The 24,705-nt window shown below is 53.2% G+C and overlaps 1 protein-coding gene and 1 pseudogene across 1 annotated transcript; one reads left to right on the top strand and one right to left on the bottom strand.

Moving 5' to 3' along the window:
* The window catches only part of LOC136303317 (zinc finger protein 850-like), a 171,392-nt pseudogene that overhangs the window by 129,672 nt on the left and 17,015 nt on the right, over nucleotides 1–24,705 (bottom strand).
* LOC136303276 (zinc finger protein 892-like) lies at nucleotides 18,783–20,260 on the top strand (the record flags this gene model as incomplete). Its single annotated transcript, XM_066206991.1, has 1 exon — nucleotides 18,783–20,260. A coding segment is annotated over one exon (849 nt), but the record flags the coding sequence as incomplete, so codon positions are not given.

Here is a 24,705-nt window from a genome sequence, read left to right as displayed (position 1 = left end):
GAGTGCCAGTGGCAGATCCAGCTCTGGATCCCCTCTGTGTGGATCTCAGGATGGATGCTGGGATTAATCCTGGTGTGTGATCTGTGCTGGAATCTGATGGATCTTGTCTTTCTGCAGGAAAAGATGTGGGAAGCAAGGGCCTGACCTTAGGTACGGAAGGGGATCAGCGTGGGATTCCAGAGGGAGATTGGGGCAGGATGGACGGACTTGGATCAGGGGGGGATTCCAATCAGAGCAAGGGTCCAGAGCAGGATCAGATGAAATTGTGGAGTGGGATCGGGGTTGGATGCTGGAGGGGGATCAGTTGGGATGGATGAGGCAGGATTGGTGCAGGTTGGATGGAGCAGGATCAGTGGGCATGGATAGATGAGGCAGGTTTGGTGCAGGATGATTGGGGCAGGATTGGTGTGGAATGGATGGAGCAGGATCAGGCTTGGATTCTGGAGTGGGAACAGGTGGCATGGGTGGAGCAGGACTGGGACAGGGTGGATGAAGCAGGATCAGGTGGGATTTGGGAGCAGCTCCCGCTCTCCATGGGCTCCACAGCCCAGGTCCATTGTTGAAGAATGGTTAGCAGAGCAAGGCCACGGGTCATTAGAGGCCTTATGGCCCGATACCAAGTGCTAGCAGCCTACGTGCTGCTAAGACAAGCTGTCCTTGGGACAGCAGTAAGCACGGTTACAGGCCAAAGATAAAAGAACTTGTGGTTAATAGAGCGTAGCAGTAAGCACGTATCCAAAGTTTTCAGCATGCCAAGGGGAAGAACCTTCTAACGCTTGATATAGCCAATCAAGTATAGATGAGTAGTGGATGCTAACCAATTATAATTTGACAAGTATGCTGAACGCTTCGGGCAAAAGTATAATAACGGATGTTATGAGCAATAAAGTGGAACAATGTTTTACCAATCATAATGATTGATTGCATTCTTCCATCGCCGAAATCCTCCGCAGTCCATCTTGTGCACCTTGGGACAAGATAACACCACGACCCACTCTCATCCCTGCAGGAATCACCGCCTGTGCAGTCCTGCGCAAGGAGCTGCATCCAGCCCCTTTCCTCTTCCCAGGGAAAGCCAAGAGCTCCCGCAAGAGCTCATCCCGCTGCTCCCACCCACCCGGCCCCGCCACCTCTCTTCCCCATGGATCAACTTCCCATTTTCCCCTGTTTCAAGCCAAGAATTAGTTTTTAGAACTAGAACAAAGATGCCAGATGGAAGGAGCCTTGCTGGTTTCACTCAGAAGCATCAGTGACCAAAGGTCACGTTTCCTTTGGTTTTCTCCCATCCTTGTTCCTCCTCAGTGTTCAGGCTGGGCTATCAGGCGTCCTTAGGGCTGCATTTACACAGTTCCTCTTGCATCCTTTGGGCAATAGCCTGTGCCCTGGGAGGATTCTTTCTGCTCCTTGGTGACACAGGAGAACCTTCCAGGCAGTTTTTGCATGAGCTGCTGCTGTGATGTCACAGGAGCATTGCCACGTCCCCGTGGTGCTGCTGATGCTGTGGGACACAGAGGCCGCAGTGTCCAGAGCGACTCTGGGCGCCTGCTCCTTGCAGGAGGATCCTCCTGCCCGAGGCATTCCCAGCGGTCAGCCCACACCCTGACGGCTGTCCTTCTGTGCTTGCAGGGCTACAGTCTGCAGACGTGTGCAGCGCAGCCAAAATGTTCCAGAATTTGGTTGCTGCAGTTTGCAGCCTGTACTCTGTGGCTTATTCGGTGTATTTCTTGACCCACTTGGCACGTAAGTCAAGCTTTTCCCTCGGTGCAGCATCTGTGGCTTTGAGCTTGCTGTGTGCTTTCTGTTCTTCCTCGGGAACTGGGTTGACTTTGTAACCAAATTGCCATGAAGACACCATTGGTTTGGGAGAGCTGCTGCCAGCAGCTGCAGCTGAAAAAAGGGGGTGCCTGCAGCCAGCAGGGTGTGCACAGCATTTGCAGGGGAGAGTTGCTGGGGGAGTTCCGTACTCTCAAGGGGAGAGTGTGTGGCAGCCGAGCCTGGAACTCCCTCCGTTTGCTGCTCCGGCCCAGAACTGACACAGCCCAGTATTTGGTGCTGTTCTCTTGCTTGCTGTGTGAAGGGACTGTGGCTCCTGGAGGGATGCTGTGAAAGCAAAATGCTCTCTTGGGCTTGCCTTGCTCTGTGGCATTTCCCACCACAGGCATTTCTTTTCCTGACAGCATCTGGTTCATGTTCCTTCTCCCATTGCAGGGCACCTGACAGGTGGATCTCGAGCAGCTCCTCCTTTGGTGAGTTCAAAGGGAACCTTTGGTGTTTGGAATTGTGCAGCAAGTTGTGAGCTCAGCGTGTGGCAGCCGAGTGCAAGCCTGGGAGGCTGAAGGAAAGTTCCTGTCAGTGTCTTTGCAGCAGCAGCAGCAGCAGCAGCAGCAGCAGCAGCAGCAGCAGCAGCAGCAGCAAAGGCATCCCTGGCAGTTTTCTCCTTTTCTGTTGAAATGCTTTTGAAGAGCTGCAGGTGTGGTTTTGCAGGCAGAAGATTGCTTGCTGGCTTTAGCCATGGTGGAGTATCAAATTCCCAACAATAAGTGGCAATGTCGACTTTAGCCCATTGTTTGTTTGTTTGAACAGCTGGGTAGCCTATTTCTGCTTAGTGCAGCTGGATGTGTAGCTGAGGATAAATAAGGTGATAACTGAGATGGAACTTCCCGTCCCTCACACTACCATCTGTCCACAGGGCACAAAAGCAGCATCAGCACCTCCTCCAGCTCCCTCTGCCTCCAAAGAGGAGGCCAAAGAGGAGGAAGGCAGTGGTGAACTTCCCACTCTTCAGGGAGATAATGGTGAACTTCCCTCTGTGCCGGGAGACGACAGTGAGCTTCCCGCTCTTCTGGGAGATGAGGGTGAACATCCCGCCGATTGGGAATACAACGGCGAGGCTCCCGCCGTGTGGGACAAGGACAGTGGACATCTCCCAGCGTGGGACGAGGATGGTGGACGTCACTCGGCACAGGGAGAGAATGGCCAAGCTGCCATGGCGTGGGACGAGGATGACGGACATCTCCCGGTGTGGGATGAGGACGGAGGACATCCTGTGGCTTGGGAAGAGGAGGGTGAATGTCTCCCAGCATGGGAAGTGGAGGCTGAACGTCCCATGGCTTGGAAAGATGATGGCCAACCTGAAGCGTTTTGGGAAGAGGACGGAGAACCTGCAGCGTTTTGCGAAGAGGACGGAGAACCTCCCTCTGCTGCGGGATCCTGGGCTGAAGGTTCTGGCAGCAGCACAGCCCTGCAGGCAGAGGAAAGAGGGGAGCAGTGCCTGATGCAGCTGAGTACGTCTGCTCTGTTCCTGTGTGCCAGAGCAGGTGCTGTGTGTGTGTCTCAGCATCAGCTGCAGCCGGTGTTGCTCTGCAGCTGAATGTCCCAGAGTGACTGATTGTCCTTCCCCAGCTGAGAACAAGGGCCCCCAGGGAGTGGGGCTGCATTCTGGCTCTGCTGCAAGGTGGGGTCTCTGTCTGGGAGAGAGTGTCTTCCATGTGGTTTCTTTCAGGAAACAGCGTGAGCGTGGGGGAGCCTGCGCAGAAATACCTGGAACTGGAGCAGATTGGCCAAGGGTAAGTGCAAGGCAGTTACTTCTACACGAGCAGGGCCCAGGTATTTTGCTGGTGCAGGATCAAGTGAGAAGTCAGGAGAGCTGCAGACACCTTCAGGCACTGGGGGATGATGCTGCTGTCTCTCAGTCCTGATCAGAATTGACAACTGTGGTCAGATGGCACCTCCAAAAGCCCCTGAGGCTGGCAGTGTCCTGCCTGCAGCAAGGAGCAGGACATGGAAGATCTTCTGTCCATGCAATTGGATTGCCTAAGAGAGCAACTCACCATCTGCTGACTGTCAGAAAAGAGTTCTCAACAAGATTGCTTTCAAATCTTTTACTTGCAAAACTATTCACCGCTCAGGATTATCAAGAGAATGGCTTCCAAACAGAAAGCAGAGATGAACTAAGAAGGGCTCTTTTCAGCACAAGTAGTAGACCCCACACATCCAGTAACAGACACAGAGCTGCTGCACTCAAGGGGAAAATGCATGATGCCCTGATGCAGGGCTCTTGTGGATCCTGCAGCTCTTAGGCAGGAAGTGCAAAAGGATGAAATACATTCTTTTCTAGTTCTTTAGACAGCCGGCCCCCAGCCCAGGTTTTGAACTAAAGAAATTCATCACGGACATTTGGGGTTTGCTCCAGCACTTTTCCTTCATGTTTGGCCTCAGTTTTCCCTTGCACACCTTGCATGGCAGAGGGCTGGTGGCTGCCGCGCCCTTCTTTCAAGGCTTGACGCGCCCAGGTGTTTTCTGAATGCTACAGGCAGAAGAGATCTCCTGTCTGCCTGACTTTCACTCCCAGGGTCTAAAGCACTGCTTCTTTCCTCTCTGCTGTTTTGTCTGCAGGGCTTTCGGAGCCGTTTGTAAAGGACTCGACAGGGCCACTGGACGAGAGGTGAGTGTCTGCTGACAGAGAGAGAGGGAGAGCAATGAGAAGATGGATGTCCAGAGCAAAGCTCTCTCCTAAAGCCTGCAGTTGTCTTTGGCTCTGGTGTGGGTGCCAACCTGTGACAGGGATCGTCTGAGCATGGGATGTGTGTGTTTGCTTTGTTGTGCAAGCCCAAGCAGAGCAGCTGCGTTTGAAATCATGAGCAAATGCCATAGAATTGCTAAAGGGTTCCCAGCTCTTTTGCTCTGTTTGCACAGAACCAGAATTACCTCCTGCTTGCAAAATGTGTTTGAATAATAATGAACATCATCATCATCATTCTAAGAGTGGTGGTAAACTAGGGCCATTTGAGAAGAGTGTAGGTGCAGAGAAGGTTGTTAGAGCTTTGAAGCTGAGGGACCATTTCTGCAGAGCTCACAAGGCCAAATGTCTCTGGCCACGTGTCCTGTAAGCAGCCCCCAGCCAGCAGAGCAATGGGCTGTGGGAATGGCACTTGCTGAGCTCTGATGTCCCATCCCAAGGCAGTTTGGCACAGCCTGGCTGCGTCGCTCCAAAAAGACTCGCTCCGTGTTTGCTGTGGCCTCCTGCCACAGACTCCTCCAGTTGAAGGTCTGCAATGTCCCTTCAGGTGGCCATAAAGAAAATGAGTCTCCGAGGGCAGAAGAGGGAACGAGCTGTGAATGAGCTCCTGCTCCTGAAGGACAAGAAGAACCCCAACATTATCAACTCTTTGGACAGGTGAGTGCTTCAGCTCTCATCCCGTGCACGAGCCCTGCGTTAATCTTTCCTGGCATCCGCAGTCCGTAGCCTGTTTTGAGAAGCCTGACCCGGCCAGATCTTGCCAAAACAACAGCCTGGCAGTTCACTCCCTCCATGTTCCTTTGTTGCACCACTTTGGTTTTCTCTTCAAGCGGACCCTATTTTCTGTGTCTTACAACAAGTGCTGATAATCCATGGCAGAAATTATTTCCCTTGGTGTCTTCTTCCCAAATCTTTTCCATTGCTTCAGTTACCAGGAAGAGCAGGTTCTTGTTTCCAGAAAGGCCTCATCTGCCCATTTTTCAATGGCCCTGCCTGTTGCTGAAGAGACTTTCTGCAAGGTTTTCCAAAGAGTTGACCACTTTTATCCCAAGTGCTGCACGGCCTCCCTCCCTGGATAGCTCCGGAAGTTGTGTTGCCTTGTTGTGGAGTGAATGGTGGAAGTGATGAGTTCAGATGCTGAAGCAGCTGGGGGCAAGTGGTGTGGTTTCACATTGATCTGGGCTGTTGCTAACAGTGCATTTTTCACTTGCTTGCCATCTAAGGCCTCTCCTTTTTCACAGGTGTCTCCTGTGAAAATCAGATGGGATTCTGTCCTCATTGACAAGTGACCTGGAAAGAAAACCCCACTGGAGGCTTTGCCATGGCGGAATTGAGCACTGCACATTCATCTCTGTGCCATTGTTTTCCTCTTCCAGCTTCCTTGTTGATGGAGATCTCTGGCTGGTGATGGAATACATGGATGGAGGAACTTTGCAGGATGTGGTCAGACAGACACGCATGGCTGAAGGAGACATGGCAGCTGTCAGTCGGGAGGTGAGGGATCCTGCTTGTGCCTCCCATGGCTTGGACACGATGCTCCTTCCAGAAGGGCAGGAGAAGAGGAGCGGCTCCACGCTCAGGGCTTTGTTTCTGTCTTGTTTTTATGAGCTGGAGAGGAAAGAGCCACTGAAATGAATGGCCTGCCAGCATCACTGCACTTCTGTTCTTGTCCCCTTTCCTGCTGTTGGGGTACTCTGTCTTTTTTGGGTTTGATTTGCTCTTCTCAGGTTTGCCTTGGAACCATTTGCCTGGAGCTTGTGTGCACTGCACTCCTGGCCTGTCACAGCAAAGTTTCTGCTGGCAGAATTCTAAACTCTCCTTTCTTGGCTGATATATTCCAGCCATTGATTTTTACCCTGGTGTTTCTTTTTCTCTCTCAGTGTCTGCAGGGCCTGGATTTCCTCCATTCCAACCAGGTGATCCACAGGGATCTGAAGAGCTCCAACATCCTTCTGGGAATGGACGGCTCTGTCAAGCTGGGTGAGTGTTCCTGGCCAGGCACGGCGCTCCCAGGCTGCGGGTGTGGGGCTGCTTGCCAGTGGCCCACAAGTGCTGCTGGTGGCACTGCCACAAGCGCTCCTGCTGCCCCTGCAGAGAGCTCAGGGGAGGAGCAGGAGTGTCAGGAGTGGCTTTGCTCTGGCTGTGGCCCTTGCAGAGGGGCAGGAGTTGGAATGGAAATCTTCAAGGGAATCAGTAAAAGCCACTGCATGAAAGCTGAGGGTTTCTTGAAGGGTCCAGTTCCATCTTTCCTTGCCTCCAGCCGTGAGGACTTTTGCAGCTGTATTCACGACTGCATTCTCACACTGAGAGTGGGGAATCTTTGGGGTTGGTTTCCTCATTCCAGCTGCCTTTGACAGGGTTTGTTTCTGTCCTCAGCTGATTTTGGCCTCTGCGCTCAGCTCAGCCCTGAGCAGGACCAGCCCAGCTCCATGGTGGGCACTGCTCACTGGATGGCCCCAGAAGTTGTCACCAGTTCTCCTTACGGCCCCAAGGTGGACATCTGGTCCTTGGGCATTGTGACCATCGAGATGGTGGAAGGAGAACCTCCTTACTTCAAGGAAACGGCGGCCATGGTAAGAGGCAGATTCTCCAGTGTTTGCAGAGGCCTGTGAGCACAGCGTGACCCTGCCCTGGCAGGAGCAGCTGAAGGTTTCTGGACATGGGGAAGGGAATTCCCAGAGGACTCGAGCCTGAACACAGACCAATATTCTGCAGTCTCTGGCAACAATGTGCTTTGGGCTTTAAGGTGTTCAGCTCTTCTATCTGTGAGGATGACCTGAAAACGTGAAGCCAGTATCAGCTCCAATGTTATCTTGCAAAAAAGCCCGAAACGCACCCCAAAAGCCACCCCCAAACACAAGAAATCTATGAAGGAGTTTGTAAAACAGGTTTGGCGAGATTAAGTCCCTCCCGGCTCTTCTCACTGGGAAAGTTGTCTAACACGTCAAGATGATTATTTAACATGCCCAAAGTCTAACACGTTTCTTTCCTAGCCCAAGCTCCTTTCTCCATGTCACCAAGCCTGAGCTTTCAGCAACACAAACCTGTTTCTTGTCTGGCAGTTTCTGGGATGGGGCATCACAAATGAATTTCCTTGAGTGTCAGTGTCCCTGCAGAGATGCGTTTGATGTAAGAATCCTTTGAAATAACAGTCAGACCACAGTGACTCTTGCAAATGGCCTGGAACGCTGGTGTCGGTATTTGGAGAAGCAAAATCTGCTCTTTCTGATGGAAGTGCCTACTAAGAAAGCCAATGAGATTGGCTCTCCAGGCCAGATCATTTGGATGTTGCAATGGCTGTGGCTGCATCAGGCTTTGGGTTTTTTGGTTGGTAGAGAAAAATGAGCAGCATCTCTGCCAGGGAGGAAAGTGCCCCTGGAGCTGGGGCTGAGAAGCTGGGCTCAATGTGAGCACTGTGGGTGTGACGGAAGCTGGCAGAGCGCTGTGTTTGCTTTTCCTGCAGGCTCGCACTCTGATCCGGCAGAACGGGACCCCGCGGCTGCAGGAGCCCCGGCGCCTGTCGGCTCTGCTGCGGGACTTCCTCGAGTGCAGCCTGGAGTGGGACGAGGAGTGGCGCTGGTCTGCCCAGGAGCTGCTGCAGGTGAATGCCAAGCGGCTGCAGGGGAAACAGCAGCGGCAGGGAGGGGTTTTCTTCTGGGGCCCTCTCCCGTAATCTCCAGGCTGGCTGCTTTGCACGCGCAAAGCAAGCAGAATCCTCGCCCGGTTTGGCTTGGCAGGCTCCTTTCCAGGTCCTCTGCACCTGGTGCCCTCAATGGGCGCAGACATCTTCAAGCAGATCAGGTGCCCCAGAGCCCTGCCTGAGCTGAGCTTGGCTCTTTCCAGGGAGGAGGCACCTCCCACATCTCTGGGCACCTTCTGTCAGTGTGTTCCCCACTCTCCTGGTAAAAAACCAAAATTCTCCCTTACATCTAATCTGAGCCTGCTTCCCTCCCTGCAGTTCAAATCCATTCCCCTTTGTCCTGCTGCAACAGAGCCTGGGAGGAACTTGACTTTGGAAAGTAACGCTTCACTTCTTTCTTTTTTATCCTTTGGCCAGCACCCATTTTTAGCATCAGCCAAGCCTCTCTCCAGCCTGACCCCTCTGATCACTGCAGCAAAGCAACTGAAAGAGCAGCGGAGGACATGAAGCGCTTTCTCTTCTACTTGGGACAACTACTTAGTTCTGGTAGTTAGCACTGCCAGTTAGTTCTGGTAGTTAGGACAGCCTGTTTATTCTGGTTGTTGTTACACCCTGTTTGTTATGGCAGCTTTTAGAATAAAAACTCCCTTCAACCTCAACTCCCTTGACATGTGCCATCCTTCTCCCCCTGTGACTCAGCTGCACGGAGCAATGCGAGGCCACAGTGGGCCCAGCCTTGCCCAGAGCTGAGCCCCAGCAGAGGCCCGGCAGAGGCCAGAGCAGCCTCGGCATCTGCAGAGTCAGCCTGGAAGGACTTGCTTGGAGCCTTCTGGGCTGCACTCGACTCTGGGTTACAAACTGCGTGTGGCGGAAAATGCCACTGGTTCTGCAAGAGGGCAGAAGGGGCCTGGGGAAGGCCAGAAGGGCCATGGGGAAGGCTCCATGCTAGAGAAAAAACCTGCCCTGTGTTGGAGAAAAACCATGCCTTTATCCCCTTGGACAGAGGCAAGAAAATTGAATCCTAACCCAAGGCAAAGAGAGGCAGGGGAGCAGCCCCGGCCCTTCCGCTCCTGCCAACCAAAGCGTCCCTCGCCTGCTTCTGAGCCCCTGGGCGCTGGTGGCCCGTGGCTGTTGGTTTTTGTCAGGCTGGCTGCCACCAGCCCAGGACAGGCTGGGCACTGGAGGCTTCAGGTGGGGAGATGGGATCCTGGGATGCATTTGATGGCACCTGCCAGCGCAAGCAGGGGAATGGGCTCAGCCGAGGCAGCGGTGGGAAGGAGACCGCGGGCAGCCGCTCGCGCGGCGCCCTCAGGCCACGGGGAACACGGCGCCGACACGGCACAAGGAACCCGCCAGAGCCCCGTGCCGCCCCCTCCGCCCGCAGCCGGCCCCGAGCCCCGGCAGAACCGAGCGCGGCTCCCACCCGTGCTGGGGTCGCCTCCGAGATCCGCCATCGCCTCAACGGTGGTTCCCGGTCACCCCCGGGATGATCCCGGTCACCCACAGGATGTTCCAAATCGCCCCCGCTAGGATCCCAATTGTCCAAAACATGGTCCCAGTGGCTGCCACTCATGCCCTGTACGGTTCCTTTCAGTCTCTCTCAGGAACAGCTCAGTGTGGCCCCAGTCAATTCCACCACGAACCCAGTGACACCTTCTATGATTCCTTTTGCCCCTGCTGTGGTACCACTTGCTCACAGTGTAAGTCCAGTTACCCAGTGTGATTCCGGTAACCTCCAGACACTCCCAGTATCAGTCCAGTTTGATCCCTGCCACACCCAGTATGATCCCAGACATCCCCAGGACTTTGCCAGTCACTCCAAGTGATCTTGTATGACCCCAGCATGACCTCAGCATGGGCCCACCTCCTCCCAGCATGATCCCAGTTATTCCCTGCATTGTTCCAGTTTCTCCTGTTCACTCCTACGATAGATCTGATCACTCCCAGTATGATTTCAGTCAGTGTCAGGATGATCCAAACCACTCCCAATCTCTCGCAGTACATCTCAGTTGTCCCCAGCATGCTCGCAGTCATGCTCATCTGCTCCCAGTTGTCTCCAGTATGCTCCCAGTAGCCCTCAGTGTGGTCCCAGTAGATCCCAGTACGATCCCTGTTGCCCCAATTCTGCTGCCAATGGGTTCTTGTCCCAGTCCTGGCGTGTCTCAGCGTCCCAGTCTGTCCCAGCCCATCCCTCTCTGTCCCGGTCCCTTCCTGGCAACCACCACTGTTTCCCAGATCCTGCCCCCCTGCCGCGTTCCTGGGTACTGGGACCCCCCTGCATCTCCATCCTCAGCTCCGGGATGCCCTGCAGCCCCTTATCTCCCACCAACATCCCCCTGCACCCTCTTTCCCGCCTTTCCTCCTCTCCCAGACCCTTGATCCCCTGTTTCCGTGGCCTCGGGGGCCCCCAGACCCACACTCCTGGCCATCCTGGGGCACCTCACACCCAGGCCTCCCTTTCCTGGGAAACCTGAACTTGCAATGGGGCTCTTAAGCTGCTCTGGGATTTATGATCACCCAAAGGGAGAGAGAGGAGAGGAGAGGAGAGGAGAGGAGAGGAGAGGAGAGGAGAGGAGAGGAGAGGAGAGGAGAGGAGAGGAGAGGAGAGGAGAGGAGAGGAGAGGAGAGGAGAGGAGAGGAGAGGAGAGGAGAGGAGAGGAGAGGAGAGGAGAGGAGAGGAGAGGAGAGGAGAGGAGAGGAGAGGAGAGGAGAGGAGAGGAGATTTGGAATCAGAGATTGGAGTCCCAGTGCCCAGTCCTACTCCCCTGGGGATGGGAACCTCTGGTGGTGGGTTTTGTTAAGCTGTTTTGGAGTTGGATCCCAATGGTTCATCCCTGCTTCTCCCCCCAATAAATCAGGTACCGTCCAAAGGTATCTCCTCCCCTGTCCCTCTGTCCATCTCTCCTGACCCTGCCCTTGCTCTGGAAGCTTTGGTCAGCTGTCCATTTTCCCCCTGACCCTGCCCTATGTTATAGAGAAATACCTGTCAGTCCAGCCTGGGGTCAATCACCTTTCTGCTTCGCGCTCTCTATCCCCTAGTTGAAAGGTGGGCACACAGGCTTTGTTCGATCTCTTTTTCATCCCCCCTCTCTTTGGGAATAAAGATCTCTGAGAAACCATATGGAAAAGAGCCTTCTCTGATCCTTGCTCTGAAACCTGGACACTCCAACACCTGTTGCCGTAGAACAACAGCCTTGTTCTGCACCATTACCTGAGACTGCAAGCAGATTCAGGAACGGCCCCTGGCGCTGCCAGCAATCAGAGCTAACTGGGGATCTACCGGCCCAGGGTCAGGAACCCCTCCCCACAAGAAAAACTGGATCCACTGCTCCCGCTGCTTCCCCTGCTTTGGGACAAACCCAGCAAGTTGCAGGCAGAGTTTGAGTGCAGGGCCCCGGAGCTCAGCACAGCCCGGCCCGGGGGTCCCACAGTGCGTGGCCATGGAGGGTGTCAGGGCAGTCCGGGGAGATCCAGGGAGGTCTGAGGAGGGGACCCAGGTGAATTCCCTAATATTCCCCCTTTCCCCCTGTCCCCCTGTCCCCTCACACTCCCTCTGTCACTTTCACTTCCCCCTCTCCCAAACTGCACCACCGGGATCTGCCCGCCTCTCTCAGCCCCAGCCCTGGCTTTCAAGTGACCTGGGGACCCCCTGCAGAATGGGGGTCCCTCCTGTGTCCCCCGGGTGTTGGGTGGGGGGATGTGAGGGCTGGGCGCGCTCAGGACAGCCCCGTCCTCACAGCCAGAGGCTCTTTACTGCTCCAGGGGAGAGGTTCATATCCCATCCCAAGGTCACTCTGGTCCTGGCTCTGCTCGTGATCCTGGTCCTGGCTTTGGTGCCGGCCTTGGCTGTGCTGTCAGGTAAGGGAGGGGCAGCTGCCTCAGCCCAGCCCCTGGGGGCACAGCAGGGTCCCTATTGCCTGTGGAGGGGAATCCTGGACCTTCTCCTCTCCCCTCTGCAGGGGGAAGACAAGGAAATATTCCAGTTGTTCCTGACACTCCGCAGCTGCTGGCCTGTCCTGCTGGGTGGGTTGGGTACAATGGGATGTGCCACTTCCTCTCGAAGGATGAGCGCACCTGGGATCAGGGTCAGGCTCAGTGCTCTGAGCTCGGGGCCTCCCTGGCCGTGCTCAGGGATGAGGAAATGGTGAGTGAGGGGCTGGGAGGGTGTGGGGTGGCCGAGGGGAGCCTGGGGGCTCCTGGGCTGGGGGTGCAGCTCCCACTGCCGGCTCCTCTCCACTTCCCAGGAGTTCCTATTCCGCCTCAGCTGGAAAGTCGGTTACTGGCTTGGGCTTCGCAGACGGGGACAGCAGCTTCAGTGGGAGGACGGCAGCAGCTTCAACTCCTCGTGAGTCCCAGGGAGCCGAGCAGGACCTGGGGGGCATGTCGGGGCATGTGCGGATGGACAGGGGATGGGGCAGGAAGTGTCCTTTTGTGTGCCAGCATTGTCTCTGCTCCTCCTTGCAGGGTTCCTGTCCTGGGCGATGCAGAGTGTGTATACCTGGCTGAGAATCATTTTGGGAGTGTGACCTGCTCAAATCCAATGCCCTATCTGTGCAGCAGACCCCAAACTCGCCTGTGACAGGGGATGGACAAAGCACCTTCTCTGTGCTGGGCAATCACAGCTTTGCCCCTTTTTCAAACCCTGGGATGTCCATCCTCAGGCGCAGTGTCTGCCTTGCACTGACCCTCAGGGTCACCTCAGTACCTGATCTCATCAACATCTCACCCTCTTTGGTCTCAGGGTCACCTCAGTGCCTGGTCTCCAGGAGATGAACCTGCAGGAATAGGACGTGATGTGGAAGCTGACGTGTGGCTGCCTGTGCAGGGCCTGGGGGTTCCTTTCTCCTTCTGCAGCCACTCCAGGACTCATCCTGTTTCTCTTGCACTACACATTTATACACTAAGCCTGTATATATATGTAGGTACAACACTCTGGAAACAGATTTCAAATGCATTCTTCTAACACTGTATTTACACACTAAGCTTTTATATCTATATTGGTATAACACTGTGAATACAGACCACAAACAAGTGCTTCCATGTGGATGTGACCTTGGTTGGGGCAAGGTGCCAATAATGCCAATGTGTGATTTAACCTCACAGGTACCATTACCTTAAGGGTTGGACTCGATCCTTGTGGGTCCCTTCCAATTCAGAGCCTTCTGAGGAATGACCCTGCATGTCCTCCATCAGTATTTAGGGTGCCACTGTTGCTGCTGTTTTTGTATTCTTTATAATTTTGGGGTTTTTACTGAATGCTTGCAAAGTGCCCCCAGTGTCCCTCGTGTTCCCCCGGTGCCGGCAGCCCCGTCCCTTCCCTGCTCCCCCTCCCACGTCCCGTCCCGGCTGGCGGAGCCTTGGAGCTGCCGTGGGGGCCGTGGGGCTGCCCCGGGGGCTGCGCCCTGAGCCGGGGCCCCTTCCCAGCGCTCCCAGTCTGCCCATCCAGCCCGGAGCAGCCGGCGAGGGCTTCAGCTGGGACGGCAGGGGGGCGATGCTGAGGGGTGGGACCCACCTCGCTTGGGTTTGGTTTGCTCTTCCCAGCCTCAGGAAAAAAGATTTTTGGAAGTTTCTGCCAGAAATCTCTCCCCTCCTCCACTCAGCCCAAGGGCCTGGGGGGTTTTCCCTTTTGGGGAGAAATCAAAGCCATGCGCTGATGCTCCTAATTATGGCCAGGAGAAGTGACGGCTTTCCTCGTAGCCGGTGCCGGCGAACACGCGGGGCTGGGAAAGGCGGGCCGGGAGGTGCGGAGAAGTTTGTTTGTGTTTCCAGCTCAATCCCGACTCGGGCCCGGGCCCGTCCCAGCGCTGTTCCTCATCTGCGGCTTTCCCCTCACACAGCCCGGGGGCGGGGCCTGAGAGCGTGGGGCGGGGGTGGGCCGTGTGCAGAGCCCGCCCCTGTCTCGCTGCCATTGGCGGACTGTGGCCTCACTCCAGAATCTCGCGCGCTGATTGGGCCGAGCGGGGCCAAGCCCGGCCCCGGGGCCGCCCCCCGGGTGGGCGTGGCTCGGCAGAGGCGCCATTGGCGGAGCGTGTGTGCGGGCCCGGGAGCGGCGGCAGCGGCCGGAGCCCGGTGAGGCGGCGGCGGAGCTCGGAGGCGGCCCCAGCGCGGGTGGGAGCCGCGCTCGGTTCTGCCGGGGCTCGGGGCCGGCTGCGGGCGGAGGGGGCGGCAGGGGGCTCTGGCGGGTTCCTTGTGCCGTGTCGGCGCCGTGTTCCCCGTGGCCTGAGGGTGCTGCGGGAGCGGCTGCCCGCGGTCTCCTTCCCGCCGCTGCCTCGGCAGGAGCCGGTGCCGGAGCAGCGCTGCCTCGTCCCGCTTCCTGCGGGTAGGACGGAGGTGGCCGCCCTGTCCCCGGGGCTGTGCGGGAAAATTCCCGTGGCCAGAGGTTTGTGTCCCCGGAGGAGACCGAGGAGTCGTGTAAAAGTGACTTTATTCCTGAACAAAGGGAGAGGCCGTGCGGCGTTTGCCGTGGGGTCTCTCCAGTTGTTGTCGTACTCGACCTCCTTTTTATCCTGATTTTCCCTTCTGCATCTCCCTGTCCCTTTGTCCAGTGGTGAAGGTCCTTGGAAAGTTCCGACTTCCCGATCCGCCGCCTGCATGTCCTCGTTCATATGCACCCCCCTTTTGTAGAACATCCGATATTCATGGCTCTGTTCAGTCTTTTTTCTTCTTTTTGATGTTAAGGAATTTCGCAGGACCTTGGCTGAGCAGCAGTCCATGTCAATGAGTAACGTTTTCTGAAACTGATGGTTTTTCTCATTCCTTCCTTTCTCCAAGTCCCTGTCCCTATGTCCAAGCAGATTCACTGATTCACTCTGTTTTTTCTTGCTGGGTCCTCTTTGGTTTTGGGATTATTGTCAGTGCCCTCATTCCCTGTCCTTTTGTAGCCGTGTGTGGATCAGGAGGCCTGGCTGCCACCTGCATCCCCTTGCTCAGCTGCTGAATGAGCTGCCCTCAGCGAGGTGTGTGCACGGTCCAAAGATGAGAGTTGCTGGAGCACAACAGAGGAGAAAGAGCCTTCGTTTAACCCATGGTGTGCCAGGGAACCACGAAACCGTGTCCCATTCCCATCCTTTCCACGTTTGGACCGGCACATGAGCTGCTTTCTTATTTCCTTTGTTATCTGTTTCACCAGTTTTCTGTTGTCATCTATTTGTCAACGACATCTTGAGTCATTTAATTTTCCACCCTGTCCTCCTCCTTCTGCTAATATATAATCTGATCCCATCCCCCGGTGAAATGTTGCATTCTTCGTTTGAGTGGATTGGTGAGCCAGACTGAGGAGCTGGATCTGTCTTGTGGACGTCTTGTAATCTAATTCTGCCATTGAAATGATCAGTGGGTTCTCTGGCCCCTGATCTGAATTGGTTCGGGTTCCCTGGGGCTGGTCCATGGTGTTGCAGGATTTGTTCTGATGGCCGTTCATCTTTTCCCCATTTTTGGGTGCTCCCTCCAGCCAGGGCTGCAACAATTGATCTCTTTTTTCTAATTAAATCATCACATACTTGGATTCCCAAGTGATTTCTCTGAACATGTGGTAGCACAAACACCCCAGTGGTCTAATGCTCCCTGTGTGACACAGACAGTAAGAGCACATGTTGGAGTGGGGAGAGGGATGATTCCCCCCCTCTTATTTTAGTGAAGTTTTCACAACATTCTCCATTTGCTGTTTCCCTTTGCAGCTGAAGCAATTTGTGTTGCAGAGTCAGATCTCCTCACTGTGGGCTCTGCCTTTGGCTGTGCCAATTCCATCTGTGCCAGCAGGCAGAGCTTGGGGTGAGGGACAGAGGGAATCAGCCCAATTCCTCCCCCGGGCAAGTAGAGCCTGGTGCATTGTCCACACTTTTCCCCAGCAGTGTTAATTTGCATTTCTAAAGCTCCTCTCCTGGCTGCCTGGAAGGAAGCTTCTCTTCCAGACCAGCGATTGAATGACTCTCATGTGGTTCCCTACAATCTACTTTTGTTTTAACTGTGAATTTAACTGTTTAATTCTTTTCACTGTTTACTGTTAAAGGGTTGCTTTTAAAGCTCTTCTGGTTTTGTAAAATGCAACCTAACGGTGAACATCGAAAAACCCATACCAAAATTTTGCCATCACTAAGTGCCTTCCACAAACATACACAAAAACATTCCGAAGCCATCAAGTTTTTTCTGCTTCTTCTCCTAGGACTAAAAATTGTTTCTCACACCCCTGGTCCAAACATTACTGACAATTTAAAAGTAGGATTATTATGAGAGATTATTCTGATGGTGCAATCGTTTCTCTGAAACTGCGAGAAAAACAGTAATTCTCCAATAATACATTTAGTGTTAGAGAGTCAAGGCATTACTTGCTTTTGGCCAGGATGTGCAACAGAAACCATTTCATCTACACGTAGCCTGGGTGTGCAGCAAAAATCATTCCATGACACGTGAGTTTTACTGGATTTTCCCTAAACTTTCTACAGTCTGACCCACAGATCCAGCAGAGGATCTGTGGGCAGGCACAGGGGCTTCCCCCGCTGTGGAGCCCTGGCTGCTGCTCCGGTGCCTTCAGTGCGGGGTCAGTCGTGGCCTGTTTAACATCCACAGACAATTCCAATTCCTTTTGGGAGTCTGGGAGAGCCATGGCTGGGGCATCCATCATTTTCGTTTTTTCATTTTCTCATGTTTTGTTCTCTTTCTCATGTCCATACCATAACATTGAGGCTGTCTGGGGTTAAAATGTCACACAATGTTCTGGGTAGAACAGAGAGTCCTCAATCCAGTCCTCCAATTCCTTATTAATCCTCAGAATTGTTGCAGCTCCTTTTTATCCTGGGTAAAGTTACTTCTGAGATTCCCTTGACCTTCTGTTGGTCAATTCACTACAAACTTTCAGTCAAATAATGCCCCAAATATTTAACTTCTTTCTCCACCTTTTGCGCTTTTTCTTTCAAATACTCCAAAATGCTTTTTAGCCTGAAAATGGAGCCATTCCACAGAGGCTTCTTCTACCACTTCGTGTCCTCCTGACTGGAGCAAGTCATCCTCATCCTGCATTATCCCTGTCCCTGGGGGTGAGGTAAATTCTTTTGATATTTTCTGCAAAGCTTGCCCGAATAAGGTTGGTGCTTCTGTGCATCCCTGCAGAAGGACCGTCCATGTCTTTCCCATTTTCCCTTCTCCCTCTTGTTCCCACTCAAAGGCCAAATCCTGTTCAGCATCCTGTGTCAGTGGGCATCCCCCAAAGCATCTTTTACATCAAATCCTGAATGGCAGCAGTGTGAGGAGGGAACCTGGTTCCAGGTGGTGTAAGGATCTGAGACTGTGGGGTGCCTGGGTTTGATAATCTCATTTCTTCTTAGGTCCTGCACCATTCTGTGGATTCCATCTGATTTCTTGGTTGGCAGCATAGGAGGAGCATTATAGGGAGAGATGCCTGGCTCCCAAAACCCTGCCTTGAACAGGGGCTGGATAACAGGCTGTACGCCCTTCCTTCCCTCCCTTGGAACAGGGGATTGCTTTTAGACACCACTTGTCCTGGTTGCTGCAGAGTCATTTGGAGAGGCTGGGTATCTGATTTTCCCTCTTTCCCTGCCGCTGCCCACACTTGTGGGTTCACTTCAGCACAGGCCTTGCCAGACATTTGACACAAAGGTACCACAGAACTGGCCTCTGTATCATCTTTTACAGTATTAATTTGCATTCCCAGTTTAGCCATCAAATGCCTTCCCAGTAAATTACAATCACAATTAGGAACAAGTAAAAATTCCTGCATTTCAAACCCATCCCCCACATCTGCCGATAGTGGTTGACTAAAACACATCTGCTCATCTTTCCCACTTGTCCCTGAATAATCAAAGACATTTTTGGGATTTATCAGTTCCTTAAATCCGGCTTCTGCTTATCAAAAGGGAAGTCTATCTGTCTTACTTCAGCAATATCTGGTTTAACTAAAATCTTTAATTCTTCAAAATTAATGTTACAAGAGCAGCAGGCTGCGTGGTCAGTTAATATTTTCTGGAAGTGATGCCTTCTTCTGTCCCTTCCTTATGTCCGAGTGCCTGGCCCTATCCCCAAGCAGATTCGCAGCATCTGTTTGTAAAGACACTTTCCTCTTCTCCCTTTCATGGGGGTTCCCCGTTTGCGGGACATCCCCCCTGGAGCAGGGTGTCCCCCGTTGCTGCAGCCCCACCCCTCGGGCAGGCTCAGCCAATGGGAGCGTGCGGCGCTGATGACTCACCAGTTGCCAGGTAGACCCGCAGGTCCCAGCGGTGCCCCCCTGGACCCCACGTGCGCCCCGCCCTCGGCCCCAGCGCCCCCGCGAGGGGAATTTGGGGAGGTGGGAGGGGGGAGGTTTTGCGAGGGGCTGAATCTTTATATTGTGGAAAAGTTTTTGTCTGAGTCTCGATGTGTGGGGAGTTTTTGATCTGTGTCGATGTTTGGAGGACTTCTAGGCTGAATCTTGGTGTTTTGGAGGTTTTCACAGACACAAGGTGGCCGCTGACTTTTTGAGAATAAATTGGGCAAGGAGGAACCCCCAGCCTAAGGTGCTCTCCTCTTGTTTTCTCCCTAAACCAGGATCTGTCATTCCCAAGGAGTGCCCAGATGGAGAAGGAGGAAAAGCCCAGGACATCCCGCAGGAGGAGGGGCTGCAAACCCAGCCCAGGGAGCTGCGAGGAGGAAAGACCCGCCCTGTGCCAGGAGGGCGGCCGGAGATCCAGCCGGAGCTCAGAGCTGGTGGAGAAGCCTCATGGAGGGGAGAAGCCCCACAAGTGCCTGGAATGTGGGAAGGGTTTCAGCTACAGCTGCCACCTGATCCGGCACCAGAGGATCCACAGTGGGGAACAGCCCTACGAGTGTGGGGAATGTGGGAAGAGCTTCAGCCACAGCAGTAACCTGAGGAGACATGAGAGGATCCACACTGGGGAAAAACCCTACAAGTGTGGGGAGTGTGGGAACAGCTTCAGGAACAGCTCCGCCCTGTGGAAACACCAGATGATCCACACTGGGGAAAAACCCTACGAGTGTGGGGAATGTGGGAACAGCTTCAGAGACAGCTCTACCCTGTGGAAACACCAGATGATCCACAGTGGGGAAAAACCATACGTGTGTGGGGAATGTGGGAGGAGCTTCAGAGACAGCTCCAGTCTCGTCCGGCACCGAGTGATCCACACGGGGGAAGGGCCCTACACCTGCTTGGAATGTGGGAAGAGCTTTGGATTGTGCTCCGACCTGAGAAAACACCAGCGCATCCACAGCTGGGAGAGGCCCTACGAGTGTCTCCAGTGTGGGAAGAGGTTTGCAAGGAGCTCCACTCTCCTCTTACATCAGCGGATTCACACGGATGAGAGGCACTTCCGCTGCCCCGACTGCGGGAAGGGCTTCAACCGCAACTCACACCTCACTGTCCACCGGCGCATCCACACCGGGGAGAGGCCCTGCAAGTGTCCTGAGTGTGGGGAGAGCTTCTCAGACAGATCTAAAGTGACCAGACACCAACGGAGGCAGCACTAAGGGAAGCCCTGCGAGTGCCCGAGTGCGGGAAGAGCTTCGTGCGCTGCTCCAGCTCCATCCCCCATGGGAGGATCGGCGTTGGATGATCCCCAGTGACCCCCGTTGGGCAGAGCCCTGGTGATCCGTGGTCCTGGTGATCTGTGTTGGGAAGAGATGTGGCTGAGGGGGCTCCACATCTTCCTGTCTCCCTGTGGGCACCTGGATGAACACAGGGGCAGGAACATCCATCGGGACACAGACCGACATTGGGAATTCCTTGGGGAGAGCAGATTTGTTGACTTTCAACCCCAGAAAATCTTTTGTGCTCAGTCCTATCTTCTGGGGGCATCAAGGAATGCTGGATGGTCTTGGAGGTAATTTCCAGTGTCAGGATTCCACGATTTTGCTTTCCTGTTGCCCATGGGTGTTTTCCACAGACAAATGGTGATGAACTGGGGCAAAGACCATGACTGTGGAGGCAGTGGGGTGGAAACCGCTCCAAAAAAGGTTCTTCCCTCCCACCCAAGCATGTGGATCCTCAGCTGGCACAGACAGGAATATCCTTTTCTTTTGGCCTTGATTTGCTTTTCATTTCTCTTCATGCCTTTTAAATGTCCAACACTGGGGTAAAAATAAAGACGTTGAACTAAGACCTGGGTGGGGACATAAGACATGGGGAGTGACTTTGGGACACATGGACATGGAGGGTGACGTGGCCATTCATGGGGACATGAGGGGACACGGGCACAGATGGAGACGTGGGGGACAATGACAAGGATGGAGACACGGTGGGGAGAGAGCCATGGGTGAGGACATGGTGGGACGTGGCCAGTGGCAAGTGGGGACATGGCCATGGCCGGTGCCATGGGGGGAACTTGCAGGGGCTGTGGGGGATGCTGGGTTTGAGGGAGTTGAGGGTTCCTGGGAGGGCCTTGGGGCTTGCTGAGGGCTTTGGGGACCCCAGGCCCAGCAGCTCCGGCTGCGTTGGGAGACCCTGGTGGAGGTTCTGGAGCAGCTGCTCAAGGACCTCCTGACCTGGACCCCCAGCCGGGCATTGGGCTCCTGGAAAGGAATGAACGTCCTTGTCCCCAGGAGGGAAATCCCAGCACTCCCAGGGTGTCGTGGGCAGCTGAGAGGCCACAAAAGGGAGGGGAAAGCCAGTCAGAGCTGTCCCCCCTAACAACTGCACCCCAAAAATCCCAAACTCAGGGATTCCTCCCAGAAAAAAAGCTGCCAGGAGCTGCCTGAATTCAGGGAAAGGGGGGATGGGACCCCCAGACTGAGCAGGAAGGGCCTGGAACCCCTAGAACCAAGCATGGGGAGATGGTGGTGGGGGATTGGGGGGCAGTGGGGAAGAGGTGGAAGAGTGGGGGAAATGGGGGGCCTGGGACCCCAAAAGAGTGGGGGAGGGGTTGGGACCACCAGATTGCTTTGGGAGGGGTCCTACTCTGTCAAGCTGTTCGTGGGTATAGGGTCTTAAATGGCCAAGAGCATTTTCTGGGTATTACGAGTTGTTTATTATATAAATGCATCGATCCAAAAAGCAGGAGTCCTAAGTATGTAGTCTTACTAAAAGTTGCAATACTTAAAGTCCCAGTGGGGCGTAGAAGCAGGTTAACAGACAGTTCCAACGTCGGGGGCAATAACTTACTAACAAGGAATCCCAGCCACGGGGGGAAGGCAGATTGACAGGGGCTCCCAGCCAGAAGGAAAAGGCAGATTCCTGGCCCAGAGTCCCATTTCGAGCAGCGCTCTCTGCAGCAGTGGCCGCAGCAGCAAAGGCTTCAGCTGTAACAGCGGCAGCAGCAGCAGCAGCTGCACCCCCCAAGTGGTGATACCTGACAAAGTCCTGGCCACGGCCCCCTGGCCACGGCTCCCTGGCAGAGCCCCGTTGTCTCTTGTTGTAGATGGCAGGAGGATGGATCCGTCATTGAAGAATCGATGAGTCGATGCCATTGCCCCCGAAACAGGATTTTTATCCATGAACCATAAATGCATATTCATATCCTTATCTATAGGTTTTCCAGTTAAATAAGAACACAATTCTAAAACATTCTTTCTACACCAATCTAAACTTAATTTTGAAAGTATTTAAAACTGGGAAGGATGGTATCAATCCTTACACAAAGGCATATAGCATATCTATTAACATAAAAAGTTCTATCATATAACGTATCTATTAACGTAAAAGGTTCTATCTCACTCATGTAAAAATTGTACCTTTTCTGTCTAGTTCTGTGAGCGATGTTTTTGTTATGTGTAAAGCCAAATCACCAGGCCTTAGGGCTCTGGGCTCTGTGCTAGTGACGCACGCCCTCAGTCACCGGTGTCCCACTGGCTCCAGGGGGCACAGCCGTGCTGCGCCAGGAGTGGGGAACTGCCCTGGCATTATCCTTGCCACGGGCAGAACCTTAGAGCCACCAGCTCTAGGACCCTGTGCCAGACGGCATTGAGGACCAGGTAAAGGAGGAGACGGAGGCTCTCGGTCTGAGGTTCCAGCAGGGTAGGTTTATTGCTGAAGGGTTCAGGAGCTGAGGAGAGCTGCCAGCAGGAGTGAACACGGTTTTTAAACAGGGGTGGAACAGTGGGTGGACACAACAGCATGACCAATCAGAATTCAACAGGGGAGGAGTGCCGGGAGGGACTTTCAAAGCCCACAACCAATGGGGTGGTAGAGGGGGTGGATACAATTTGAACTGACTAATAGGGCTTCGAGGATTAGGGGAATTGCAGGGAGGGGGCACGGCAAGGGGTTGGGACAACCAGGGCTTGACAGAGAGGGTTCTGGAGGAGGGGGTAGGATTAACTTGCTAGATAGAAAAAGGGAGGGAACGACCTTAGGGCTGAACCAGCTCCGGGAAGAACGGTGGGGAACTCAGGTACAAACCACTGGGAGAAACATGCACCACAACATGCTAGCCAGCAAATTCTTAAGGCACTTAGAGTCTGTTTACTTAAAACTAAAGTCTAAACTACATATTTATGTGGTTTAATATATTTTAATTTCTCTAAAGGCTTTAATTCAATCCCTGTATCTTTCTCCCTCCCTGGAGAACCCGGGGGGGGGGGGGGGGGGTGCACTTCGACATCTCCTTGTTGATTCATGTAGACTCCCTTAATAGCTTTAATTTTTTGTTGAGTGCATTGGAGCAAACAAGGCATCATGATTCGCTTAAATGTGCAATCCCATTTTTAGAAATCTTTTCATCCATGATGTCAAATTCCCTCCATCAAACAGGCTATCTAACCAAGTCCCATTGATAAAAACAGGGCAGGAGACCTTTCCTCTTTTTTAACACCCTTATTGGTATCAGCTCGGGGTGGGGGCCCGACGGGTCGCGCGCACACCGCCGCTGCTCCCAGAAGCGACTCGGAGGAGGAGGTGTGCAGCTCTTCCCACTGGAGTGCAATGCAGGCAGAGCCGGGACTTCTGTCCTCGCGGGAACACCCGGAGTCGCTGTTGGCTCGAAAGTCCAGGGGTGTCTCTCTGGGTCAGTCTCATGCTGGTCATGGCGGGGAGGGCAAAGCTGGGGGATGATGCCCCTCTTTCCCGACTGCAACATGTGCTCTTTGGTTTTCCATTTCAAGCATTGGCTCGTTGTCTGTCAGGGTTTTCTGTCAGGATGGTGTTGTGCCGGTGGCTGATTTGCATTCACGTCCTGTCACCATCCTGGGGAGCAGCAGGGCCTGACCGAGACTGGACGGAAAGGGAAACACTTACAGGGGGTTACCGGGGACACTGAACTGCCAACACAGAACACTGAACTGACAACCTGGAACTCAGCAACATGGAATACTGAACCACAACTTCTGTCATTTCTGGGGTAGGGCTTATTTATCTCACCATCATTAACTCCAATTTTTGATACACCTTCCTTAAGTTGTTGTATGCTTTTGCGGATAGATTCTGAGTGATCAGACAAATTCATACAACACATTCCCTCAAAATCTTCACATCCATGTCCCTGTGCTAATAAAAGAAAAATTGCAGCCCTTTTTTACAAAATTGCGTGCCTGTTACTTAATGCAAGAGAAGTAAAATTGAACTCCTTACTCAGCCAACGCCCCAATTTACATTGGGTGTTAGCAGAGTAAGTTTTCCAATGCTACGTGGTCCACCTACAATATGTGCTGGGATAGCAGGCTAAGTTCTGTCATCACGAATAAAAATATTTGTCATGGCAATTGATAGGAAATGTTACTGATTGCAGACTGCACTAAAGCAGTATGATTACATCAAAAGCTCTGATTTTTATATATATCATGATAGGGAGAAATATCTTTAACCAAAGCTTGATTTTTTTCCTGTGTAATTAAATTTGGCACAAAAGGTCATTTTCACGGAACCAAAGATTTCTAATTTTTAAGGTTCGAGAGATGCCTTGGGAAGGTGAGGAACCCACCAATCCCACTCATCTACTGGGGTCCAAGATCCTATATAGCTGTTTCTATATATATATACCTTGCATGGCTTCATCAATTTCTTTTGGAATTGGCCAGTTGTCCACTGGTATACCAACTAAACTGGTGGAAAATGGTTTTTCTGGGGTTGTGTAAGACAAACATAGTATCTAAACCTTAAGCATTAGCTAAAGCTACCCAAATATTTGTTCTAGGTTGACTAATGGGTAAATCTGTGCTACTAAAAGCAAGCAAAGCAAAAGAGCAAAAGCATACAATTGATCCCCATGCTGACCAACAGAAGGTTCTACATTACTACTGATTCCCACACTAAATCCCAAAGTTCACAGCCTCCAATGGCTGAAGCACACGACAGCAGGTGCAAGCTGGAGTCTCTGCACAGTTCACGTCTGTGTGCTCTCTTCTTTGCCTGCAGAGTGGTCAGTGTTTTTCTGTGCTTGATATGTCCTTCACATTCTTTGTTGGAATAATTCACCTGGGTTCTAAATCTGCAGAAATAGAAGCAAGCCCCTTTGCCCCAAGTTAATAGAGAAAGTGGACCTTCAATTTGTCCTGTCTCTGGATTTCTGAGCTAAAGGATTTTCTTTTGATTTTCCCTGTGTACCAATGTACAATTGGACTTAAAGATATATCCACTGACAGATGGATATTTTGTATTTCTCAAAAAATGAGT

Source organism: Chamaea fasciata, unplaced genomic scaffold (assembly GCF_029207755.1).
Source record: "Chamaea fasciata isolate MVZ Bird 193981 ecotype frontalis unplaced genomic scaffold, bChaFas1.0.hap1 SCAF_32, whole genome shotgun sequence".
Lineage (NCBI taxonomy): Eukaryota > Metazoa > Chordata > Aves > Passeriformes > Sylviidae > Chamaea > Chamaea fasciata.
This window is presented reverse-complemented; position numbering and strand designations above follow the sequence as displayed.